This window comes from Ranitomeya variabilis, chromosome 2, assembly GCF_051348905.1.
Source record: "Ranitomeya variabilis isolate aRanVar5 chromosome 2, aRanVar5.hap1, whole genome shotgun sequence".
NCBI lineage: Eukaryota > Metazoa > Chordata > Amphibia > Anura > Dendrobatidae > Ranitomeya > Ranitomeya variabilis.
In genome coordinates, this window is record NC_135233.1 from 781,985,014 (window position 1) to 781,996,457 (window position 11,444).

General features: G+C 40.2%; 1 protein-coding gene across 1 annotated transcript; it reads right to left on the reverse strand.

Annotated features, from left to right (window-relative positions):
* Positions 1 to 2,318: 2,318 nt before the first annotated feature.
* Positions 2,319 to 8,419, reverse strand: LOC143809917 (protein ripply2.2-like). The gene is made up of 4 exons (XM_077292877.1): positions 8,263 to 8,419; positions 7,408 to 7,474; positions 5,445 to 5,515; positions 2,319 to 2,637 (listed from the first exon to the last, which is right to left on the reverse strand). Exons 1-4 carry the CDS (start codon positions 8,415 to 8,417, stop codon positions 2,466 to 2,468), a joined length of 465 nt encoding a protein of 154 aa, XP_077148992.1. The 5' UTR covers positions 8,418 to 8,419; the 3' UTR covers positions 2,319 to 2,465.
* Positions 8,420 to 11,444: the final 3,025 nt, after the last annotated feature.

Consider the following 11,444-nt stretch of genomic DNA (forward strand, 5'->3'; position numbering starts at 1 on the left):
AATGATCTGCAAACAAAAATATAATAATCTAAAATGGCTGAAAATATTACAAAACAGTAAAATATGTTTTTTCAAGCACTAACCCTGGTAATACCCTTCTATGAAGATAGGAATAGCACTTTAAGTAAAGCAACTTGTTGGTAAAGTTTGGGTGCACTAAAGGATAGGCAGTAGAAAATTTGTAAAGCTCCGATTAATGAAAATATATTCTTTAAAATTGTATTACATTCGTGCATGAAAGACAACAGTTTCTCTAGAGGTGATCAATATATAATGTTCAAGATATGACACTTATCATTTTTTTTCCTGCCCTACCATATCAGATGCAATACTGTGAGGAGTAGAAATTATGCAGGATGTAGCAGGGACATGTGTGTGAATGAGGAATGTGTGCACAGGTCCCTGCTACATCTTGCATATCTTCTACTCCTCCCAGTATTACATCTGCCTTTTATTGCTACAGTGATACTATCTACATGAAACAGATTACTTTAGAATACAAAACTATAAGTTGTTTTGAACCTCTTTTATTTTTCTGTTGATATTGCTACATGAGGGACGTTTTTGTCAGATGAGTCATAGTTTTGATTGACACAATTCATTTCAACATTGTATATACTGGAAAACGGGAAAACTGTTCTAAGTGCAGTGAAATTTGTGAAGAAAAACTGGTAAAAATGAGTTTGAGTCATGATTCTTCAGGGCAGTACAATTACAGTGATACCAAACTTAAATTTTTTTTTCACTTCAGAAAACACTATTTACTTGCAGATATAGGGTTAGTTTGCATGTAAATAGCATTACAATGTTGCCTGGTTGACTTAGGTAAAGTGCAGCTACCAGGAGAAAATGAACTTATATCCTCACTGGAGCCAACTAGTCATAGGGGCAGTGCACGGAGCATCTACAGTCATTGTAATGCGAGCAGCGGCTGTAAAACACACCACAACTCTTGGATTGACAGTTTGCTCTGTAGCATTTCTGTGAGAGATAGCTGTCAATCAAAGTGCCAAGGAGAGATTACAGTTGCAATATAGTGAGAGGTGCTGTGAACTTTGACTAAAACCTCCATGCATTCCCCAATGGCTGAAAACCAGTGGGCTACCGGGAGGAAATAAATTCATTTTCTCCTGGTAGCTGAACATTCAATAAGGCAGCAAGGTCGCATTGTTTACGTGCAGATTAATATCTGGAAATGAATAGCGTTTTTCAAGGAGGCAAGTTCCCCTTAAGTGTATTAAAAAAAATCATAATAAAAAAATGGATTTGTCACCATTTTCCAAGACCTATCACATTTTTACTTTTTGTCCATTGAGCTGTGTGAGGGCTTGTTTTCTGTGTGGCGAGATGATGTTACTAAGTTGGGTATATATGATGTACAAAGGTGGCAGCGACTTGGGCCTTCAGCAAGCCCCAGGATGCCATGGTGACCCTTCGGTGTCCAGTGATCGCATGTTAAAAGGTCGATTTGAGCTGATGTGAGTGAGCACCTGTATGAGATCCATTAAACACTGCTGTCAGAGATTTACAGTAACATCTAAATGATTAACAGCAGTGATCAGATATACATCATATTGCGTTAAGGCCTTCATGTCCTGATTTTACCTGCCAGTTGTCTTATATGTTTAAAGAGAAACTGTCACCAGATTTCACAATACAAGTTGTATATATTATTGAGTAACTATTTTAACTAATGAGACTTGTATACTTGCTTTGAAAATACATGTCATAATTGTGGTATAATCTTGATATTAATATAACCATACTCATAAAATGCTAATTTTAATATCAGGATGCAAAACTTTAAAAAATGATTGTACAACCATTTTTGACATAGATTACGGTAATATGGCTTTGTGACCCTTCAAAAGATAAATCAATTAATCCTTTCAGAATGACAAAGTACAGCACTAGCAGCGATAAATCATGTTTTGTAGTTCTGCATACCGGAGTCTAGAGGAACATTGTGCATGAAGATGCACCTACAGCTCCTCAGCCTCACACTGTATTCCCTGTCCAGGGCCATCCTCCTCTGGTTGATGGACAGGTCGTTGGCTCTGATACACTGCCGAATTCCTGGTAATCATCTAGAGGAGGGTGGTGTTCGGCAGGTGCAGCATGAGACTTTGAGACTTTTCAGGTTCATAAAGAGATTGAATGATTTAACCTTTAAAGGACTATATGGTCATATAAATGTTTTTAGGGAGGTAAAGTTACTAACAAGTTCCTTTTAAGGTAATTCCACCAACTCCAGTAGCCCTATAAGATCTATGCAATCTCGTATATAGTCTTTGCCATGAAATACAGTGACAGGTATTTTGTGTGTGTTACCAATTGCTGCTTTTTGTAATTGTTGTCCACTCCAGATAAGAGGTGAGGATCCAGAACTGTCTAGGTTAACTAAATATTGTTTTTAAACTTGAGAAACCCTACAAGAAGCAGTAATTATGAAGTATATAGAGTTATCACTCGGATTCAAATCCAGAATCGTGCTCCTCTTCACTGTGTTCTTCATCATTGTCTGTGTCTGATTCAGAATCATAAAAGGATAGGGTGGCCTGGACTGGAAAATTTCGTAATAAGTCATCTGCTTCCACATACATGAGATCTAGTGGTTTAGATCTGGGCCAAAATAATCTAAAAGATAAGGAAGATTGTTAAAACAGTAAAAACATGAAAAAGCAGTATGAAGGTTAGCATTAACTAAACATTGCCACTGATATGGTCCTATCATATCACAAGTAAATAATTAAAGGGAACCTGTCACCCCGTTTTTTCCGTATTAGATAAAAATACTGTTAAATAGGGCCTGAGCTGTGCATTACAATAGTGTATTTTGTGGACCCCGATTCCCCACCTATGCTGCCGAATTACGTTACCAAAGTAGCCGTTTTCGCCTGTCAATCAGGCTGGTCTGGTCAGATGGGCATGGTGTCTTCCCCCAGATCTTGCTTAGTTTTCCGTTGGTGGCGTAGTGGTGTGCGCATGCCCAAGTCCAGAATCCACTGCACAGGGGAGGGAAAAGAGCGCGATCTGCGCTATTCCCCTGGTGATCGGTGGGGGCGGCCATCTTCCTGTGGCCGCGCGTGCGCAGATTGAGCGCTCTGCTGCCCGGGGCTTCAGGAAAATGGCCGCGGGATGCCGCGCGTGCGCAGATGGAGATCGCGGCGGCCATTTTCCTGAAGCAGAGATGCGAACTCTGCTTCAGGGAAATGGCCGCCGCGATCTCCATCTGCGCACGCGCGGCATCCCGCGACCATTTTCCTGAAGCCCCGGGCAGCAGAGCGCTCAATCTGCGCACGCGCGGCCACAGGAAGATGGCCGCCCCCACCGATCACCAGGGGAATAGCGCAGATCGCGCTCTTTTCCCTCCCCTGTGCAGTGGATTCTGGACTTGGGCATGCGCACACCACTACACCACCAACAGAAAACTAAGCAAGATCTGGGAGAAGACACCACGCCCATCTGACCAGACCAGCCTGATTGACAGGCGAAAACAGCTACTTTGGTAACGTATTTCGGCAGCATAGGTGGGGAATCGGGGTCCACAAAATACACTATTGTAATGCACAGCTCAGGCCCTATTTAACAGTAATTTTATCTCATACGGAAAAAACGGGGTGACAGGTTCCCTTTAATCAACAGGTTTTCCCATGAATAACATATGTTTAATGAGTGGGTACAAAGAATACTAAGGGTCTTGCCCCCCCTATTTGCTAAGACTGGAGTTATGAGTTGAGTAGCATCACTGCAGATAGGAGAAATCACGGTCTCCTTTGAAGCCCAGCCACATGCTGACCCACTCTGTCATGATAACCCATCATCAACCCACAATCATGTCATAGGCGACCAAAGGGAGGAAGTAATGACGCGCGGACACATCGGTGTGTTAAATGCCGCTGTCAGAGTCGGCCGCAGCATTTACAAGTTAGCAATCACGGGCGGAGCTCCGCTCCACCCACGATTGTTAACGGTAGGTCCTGGCTGTAATAGACAGCCATCACCTGCTGGGTATGGAGCGGGCTCGCTGCTTGAACCCATTCCATGCACCCGCTTCCGACTTGCGCCGTACACATATGGCACATGTCATGAAGGGGTTAACGAGCCTTGCCACATAACTTAGGATAAGAAGCCAAACCAGAAACTCCATTTATAGTCACTTAATTTGGAATGCTTGACCAAGTAGGAGATCTAGTTTGGCTGGGTGAGAGGCATCTGACAGAGGGTCCATTTACACAGACCAGAAGGCGGCACTGATTGATTTTTTACTGATTGGCGGTTATTTGAATGCCTGTTTTCACATGCAGTCCATAGTAAATAATGCATGCTGAACGATCAATATTTGATTGCTAATGGACAAAGGCTGATATTGTTTTCCACAGTACAAGTCCTGTTTACACAGGGTGATGTACCACCATAAGCAATGATTTTTATGCTGCATAAAAGATCATTTAATCTCATTAACAAGCGTTTTGCTTACACATTGGATGATAGGCAACTTGTTTACATGGCATTATAATTGTCAAACAAGTGTTTTACCATTGTAAAAAGTGTTGTACCATTGTTCACGATTACCTTGCAGTGTAAATGCCCCTTGAGAGGTATAATTTTTCCTTTTAGAGAGAACTAAGTCTGCGTAGACTTATAGGCAAGGAAATACTCCTCTAGGAATTTAAATATACAAATAGCCTCTACAGAGAGGAAGAGGACTGGAACTCTAGCGCTAACTCCAAACGGTGTCACTAGTGTTCCAGTCCCCTTCCTCTATCAAGAGTCAGTTTGCATATCTAGTACCTACAGTCACATTAGATAACTTCTTTTGAGTCCTTTAAATTCCCAGGGTAGAGTTGCAGGGTATGTTCACACAGACCATTTTTGCAGGTGTTTTCCCCATGAAAAACACCTGATATGGCAGGAAAAACATTGCATACATCACATAATGTTTTTAGTTGTGTTTTCCTTGCGTTTTTTTAGGTGTTGATTTGAATGGATGAAAAAAAGACTGCAAAGGCCCTGAAAGAATTGACATACTGCTGATTTGAAAAACGCAATGATGGTTTTCAAAATACAAAAAATGAAAACGCAGCATGTGGATAACGTTTTGGAAAGGACATTCACTATGCTTGGACTGCATTATTTGAGCATGAAAAATGCAAGGAAAAAATGCTGCAAATACTCATCATGCAAACAAGCCCTAAGGGTCCCTATGCCGAATTGGCGCTCTACACAAGAAGAAACTGTAGTTACTAGAGACACATGCATCAGCAATGTCCATACAATTACCAGATTTTCTAGAAGCACAGTCAGGAAGACTTCTGTTAGTTAAGAATAGACCCAGTCCCAGGCACTGACCACATGTAAAATGTGAGCCTGTTCTCAACATGTTTGCTTTTTACTACTGGGTATCAGCTTTTACATTACCTAACCACAGTAACACATCTTACCTCACAGGGTGGCTGTAGTCTACAGGCTTCGGTCCAGCTTGAGGATTTTCACACAGATCTTTGGCATATGGCTAAGAAAAAGAAGAGGACATGTAATCATCATTGCAATCTGCTTTTTACATCAGAGCACCTTTCGTTCACTTCGTAGCCTGGCGTGAGAAAGGCCAAGATATGCATTACTGACAGCTGAACCATGGAATCATTTCATATATTGGCTCATATATTGACTCATATGAAAATCAAATCAATAAAGCAGAAGGTCATAAAGGTTAATAGGATCGGTGACGTGTACTATGATTAAATGGCTGTAAATACATAGCCAGAACTTGAAAGTGTTGCTCAGTGTGCCTCTAGGACTCATCCCCTACCCCATGACTCAGAAAGAACAGCTTCTCTGTACAAGAGGCTCCGGTTCTAATGGCCATTAATTAATATGACCACCATGTAATAACACAGGTCAACAAAAAAAATTTTTTTTTCTGGTGTCCAAAATATTTTAATGAATTTGGGGTATTTTTGGGGTGCTGATTCTGAATATGCTATCAGTTTTGCCAGATTGGCTCAAGTTTTTGAGATTTTTGGTATCTTATTTATAGCACTTGTTGGTAAATGCGACGCATCATCTCATTAATTTCTTTGGATTAGTACTTGAACTGAGCAGTTCTCAATATAGTTTTGTGTTAATTAGTGTTCTAAAAGTTTGTTCATAGCTTGATTTTTGCACTAACTTTATGTTGTTGTCTGTTTTCCAGTGAAAAGCATGAACTCATCAAGAAGAAGTTGTCTTAACGATCCAGACTCATTCTGTTACATTTGTGGTGAATACACACTGCCAAAACATAGAAGAAACATAACAGACTTCGTAAAAAAAGTGTATTTTGCCTATTTTGGGGTTATGCTTGGGGACCAAGACAAGTTTTGGGCACCACACATAGTGTGCAAAGCATGTATCGAATTATTACGAAAATGGAGCAAAGGACAAAGAAAAAGCTTCAAATTTGGTGTTCCAATGGTGTGGAGAGAGCCAAAAAATCATCATGATGACTGTTATTTCTGTGCAGTGCAAGTGCAAGGATTCAATAAGCATAAGAAACGAAAATGGGAGTAACATGGAATCTGCAAGAAGGCCTGTCCCTCATTGTGAAGATGTGCCTGTACCTGTGTTTACCATAAATAACAGTCATCATGATGATTTTTTGGCTCTCTCCACACCATTGGAACACCAAATTTGAAGCTTTTTCTTTGTCCTTTGCTCCATTTTCGTAATAATTCGATACATGCTTTGCACACTATGTGTGGTGCCCAAAACTTGTCTTGGTCCCCAAGCATAACCCCAAAATAGGCAAAATACACTTTTTTTACGAAGTCTGTTATGTTTCTTCTATGTTTTGGCAGTGTGTATTCACCACAAATGTAACAGAATGAGTCTGGATCGTTAAGACAACTTCTTCTTGATGAGTTCATGCTTTTCACTGGAAAACAGACAACAACATAAAGTTAGTGCAAAAATCAAGCTATGAACAAACTTTTAGAACACTAATTAACACAAAACTATATTGAGAACTGCTCAGTTCAAGTACTAATCCAAAGAAATTAATGAGATGATGCGTCGCATTTACCAACAAGTGCTATAAATAAGATACCAAAAATCTCAAAAACTTGAGCCAATCTGGCAAAACTGATGACATATTCAGAATCAGCACCCCAAAAATACCCTAAATTCGATGAAATATCTTTGGCACCAAAAATGCTGTTGACCAGTGTAATATATTACGCTCCAAAGAGATACCCAAATAATATGTGTTTACACTGCACAAAGTTGTATACTCGACACAACGCTTAGATTAATGGATGCCGCTCAAGAGGTGGACCAGCACACAGTATGGTTTGATGAATGGAGAAAGGCTTATCTCAGAACTGTCATATTAATGATCATTGCTTCACTGACAGTATTTCTACTTACCAAGCTTTGTGGTAGAAATTTTTTGGAGTTACTTTGAGCCCATGGTCTCCAAAATACAATGTGGGGTCTGCAATTTACAAGTACATTTATTATTTTTTTGTGATATAGACACATACAGCCTATATCAAGAAGAAGCAAAACTAATGGATTTTAACATTTCAACATTTATATTACTCTATGTATGTATATATATATATATATATATATATATATATATACACACACATATATATATACAGTGTATATATATATATATATATATATATATATATATATATATACTTCTTATTTACCATAAGTCGAGGTCAAGTGGAGTTTGGAGAAATACCCATGCTGATTTATCTACAAGTGCATGTATCAGTGTATATAATGCTAGTGGTAAATTGCCAATGTACTGCTCTACAATAGAATGAACAGGACTTGATGGGTCCTGCTTTATCAGTTATCCTGAATTACTGGACTGTCATAGAAAAGTAAACTAAACTTACTCATAAATAAACAGTTAGCCAGCGAAAGTAACAAAGTAAAAAATACTGTTTCAATATACGATAATCAGAATTCTGAATTATTGTATGTCGTATTCTGATAATATTATACTATATAATTACTACATTATTCAGGTTGAATGTAAACAATGGTCCAAGTCACTGATCTAACCAGTCAAGTGATATGATCAAGTGTATAGCCTCCAGTTCCAGGGACACATAATAGATGTATTGTCAGATAAAATAAATAAAGATTAATAGTATTTTTTAATATTAATATATTAAATAGTATTTGCCCACTGACACCAGTAACAAAGTAGTATCCAGTGCTGTCTACCCCCAGCACATCATGGTTTTGTATGAGGATTACCTGTGCTCTGCCCTCCTGTGTGCCCCCTTTGTAGCACGTATATATCCAGCCGGGTAAGGTCTTCTCCAGAGACATTTGCAGCTCAGACAGCCCATATTAAGTGATGATAGCCTGCAGTCTTCAGTCCCAGAGACCTCTCTCAAGATCTGCTCCATCTCCGTAGTGCACCTCAAAATGTTCTCAGCTCTCCTGCACAGTCTGTCTGCTTTTATAGCCTGGGCCTGGTCTAAACTGCCCATTATTTACCTTAGAAATGTAGCAGTGTCCAGTGATGAGCGGGGGAGGCAGCCCCATCACCACTTCATGTATAGACTCGTGCAGTAGTCCAAATGGTGAGGGGACAGTTGTGACAAAGACATGTTAATGACACCTCCACAGGTCCACGGACAGGACAACTATGATGAGATCCACAGCACACTTATCACTTGTCCACCCAGTGACCCCACTGTATACAGGACTGACAGGTGACTGAGAGGGCATTCGGCTCTTCTCTGGGCTATTCTGTGTCCTTGTCATAATGATCCAACCGTCTATTCTGTACCTATCCATCTCCTATACTATATACCTATCTACAGATCCATCTATCTACAGATCTATCTTATATCTATCTATCTATCTATCTAATATCTATTATCTATCTCATAACTATCTATCTCATAACTATCTATCTCTTATCTGTCTATCTATATATATGTAGCTATGTATCTTATATCTATTTATCTATCTTTCATATCTATCTATCCATCTATCTATCTATTATCTATCTGTTATCTATCTCATATCTATCTATATATATATGTATATATAGCTCATATCTATCTATCCCATATCAATCTATTATCTATCTCCGCTGCCTTTTCCTGGTACATATCTTCTCCAGGAATCCGTCTGATGAAGGTTGATGTCTATGACTGAAATGTTACACTTTATTGGGATTGATTCACTAAATAAATATATTCTTCAATCCTGAAAGAGTGCGAGATTTTGTATTACCTATCTCTCTCTATCTAGTATCTATCTATCCATCATCTATCGTTCTATCTATCTCATATCTATCTATCTAATAATCTATCTGTCTGTCTTTTTACCTATCAGATTATAGATAGATAATAGATTGTAGATATGATAGGTAGGTAGATAGGTATGAGAGATAGATTACACTAAGGGGGCCACATGGAGGATGTTGTTAATGTAGGGGGCCACATAGTGGAATATCATTACTATGTTGGAATCATACAGAAGGAAGGGGTTGTGTGTGTGTGTGTGTGGGGGGGGGGGGGGGGGGCAAGGTCATAATTTATCCCAGGGCCGGTAAGACTCCAGTTACCTCAAGGTATCTATCTCTCTATATACACAGATCTAGCTATTTTCTATACATCTGCATCTGCATACAGATTGATTTATTAGTATAATGCCATTTATTATATAGCACTTTACATGTGAGGAGGGGTATACATAATAAAAGACAAGTACAATAATCTTAATCAATAGAAGTCACGACTGGTACATAAGGAGGACCCTGCCACGAGGGCTCACAATCTACAAGGGATAGGTGAGAATACAGTAGGTGTGAGTAGAGTCGTCATCTGCATTATCTGTTTATAATATAGATATGTTTCAATCTATCACTCATATCTATCTATTTAACTTCAGATTTATCTACTATCTATCTACAGATTGATCTGTTATCTACTAGATGGTAGCCCGATTCTAACGCATTGGGTATTCTAGAATATGTATGTAGTTTATTTATGAAGATTTTAGAATAATATATTGAATACACAGGATTCTACCGGCCACGACCAATTAGCGCAGCGTGGTTCAAATCCCGCGCCAATTCGCGGCCGAACTGCGCCTGTCACTGATTGTTCGCGGCCGGCCACGTAGTATATAGCACAGCCACGTAGTATATAAAAGCCCACGTAGTATATAGCACAGCCACGTAGTATATAGCACAGCCACGTAGTATATAGCATAGCCCCCGGAGTATATAGCACAGCCACGTAGTATATAACACAGCCCACGGAGTATATAGCACAGCCACGTGGTATATAGCACAGCCCATGGAATGTATAACAGCCCACATAGCATATAACACAGCCACGTAGTTTATAACAGCCCACGTAGCATATAACACAGCTCACGTAGTATATAACAGCCAACGCATGCAGTATATAACACAGCCCACGTAGTGTATAACACAGCCCACATAGTGTATAGCACAGCCCACGTAGTGTATAACAGGCCACGTAGTATATAACAGCCCATGTAGTGTATAACACAGCCCACGTAGTATATAGCACAGCCCACGTAGTATATAGCACAGCCACGTAGTATATTGCACAGCCACGTAGTATATTGCACAGCCCACGTAGTATATTGCAGAGCCCACGTAGTATATTGCACAGCCCACGTAGTATATTGCACAGCCCACATAGTATATAACACACCCCACGTAGTATATTGCACAGCCCACGTAGTATATTGCACAGCCCACGTAGTATATTGCATAGCCCACGTAGTATATTGCACAGCCCACGTATTATATTGCACAGCCCACGTAGTATATTGCACAGCCCACGTAGTATATAGCACAGCCCACGTAGTATATAGCACAGCCCACGTAGTATATTGCACAGCCCACGTAGTATATTGCACAGCCCACATAGTATATAGCACAGCCCACGTAGTATATTGCACAGCCCACGTAGTATATTGCACAGCCCACGTAGTATATAGCACAGCCACGTAGTATATTGCACAGCCCACGTAGTGTATAACAGCCCACGTAGTATATAGCACAGCCACGTAGTATATTGCACAGCCCACGTAGTATATTGCACAGCCCACGTAGTATATTGCACAGCAAACGTAGTATATTGCACAGCCCACGTAGTATATAGCACAGCCCACGTAGTATATTGCACAGCCCACGTAGTATATAGCATGTGGGCATCATATCCCTGTTAAAAAATGAATTAAAAAAATAAAAAATAGTTATATACTCACCTTCCGTTGGCCCCCGGGTCCAGGCGGAGCGTTTACCGATGCTCCTCGTGCGCTCTGGTCCCAAGAGTGCATTGCAGTCCTGAGAGATGATGACATAGCAGTCTCTCGAGACCGCTACGTCATCATCTTGCGAGATCGCAATGCATGGAGCGGTCACCGGAGAGTCGCGAGGA

Excerpts from the sequence above, each read along its gene's own strand:
- LOC143809917 (XM_077292877.1), bottom strand. The coding sequence starts at position 8,417 with ATGGAGCAGATCTTGAGAGAGGTCTCTGGGACTGAAGACTGCAGGCTA. Across the intron at positions 5,516-7,407 it reads AATTTCTACCACAAAGCTTG|CCATATGCCAAAGATCTGTG; the intron begins GTAAGTAGAAAT and ends TCTTTTTCTTAG. Across the intron at positions 2,638-5,444 it reads GACTACAGCCACCCTGTGAG|ATTATTTTGGCCCAGATCTA; the intron begins GTAAGATGTGTT and ends CTTATCTTTTAG.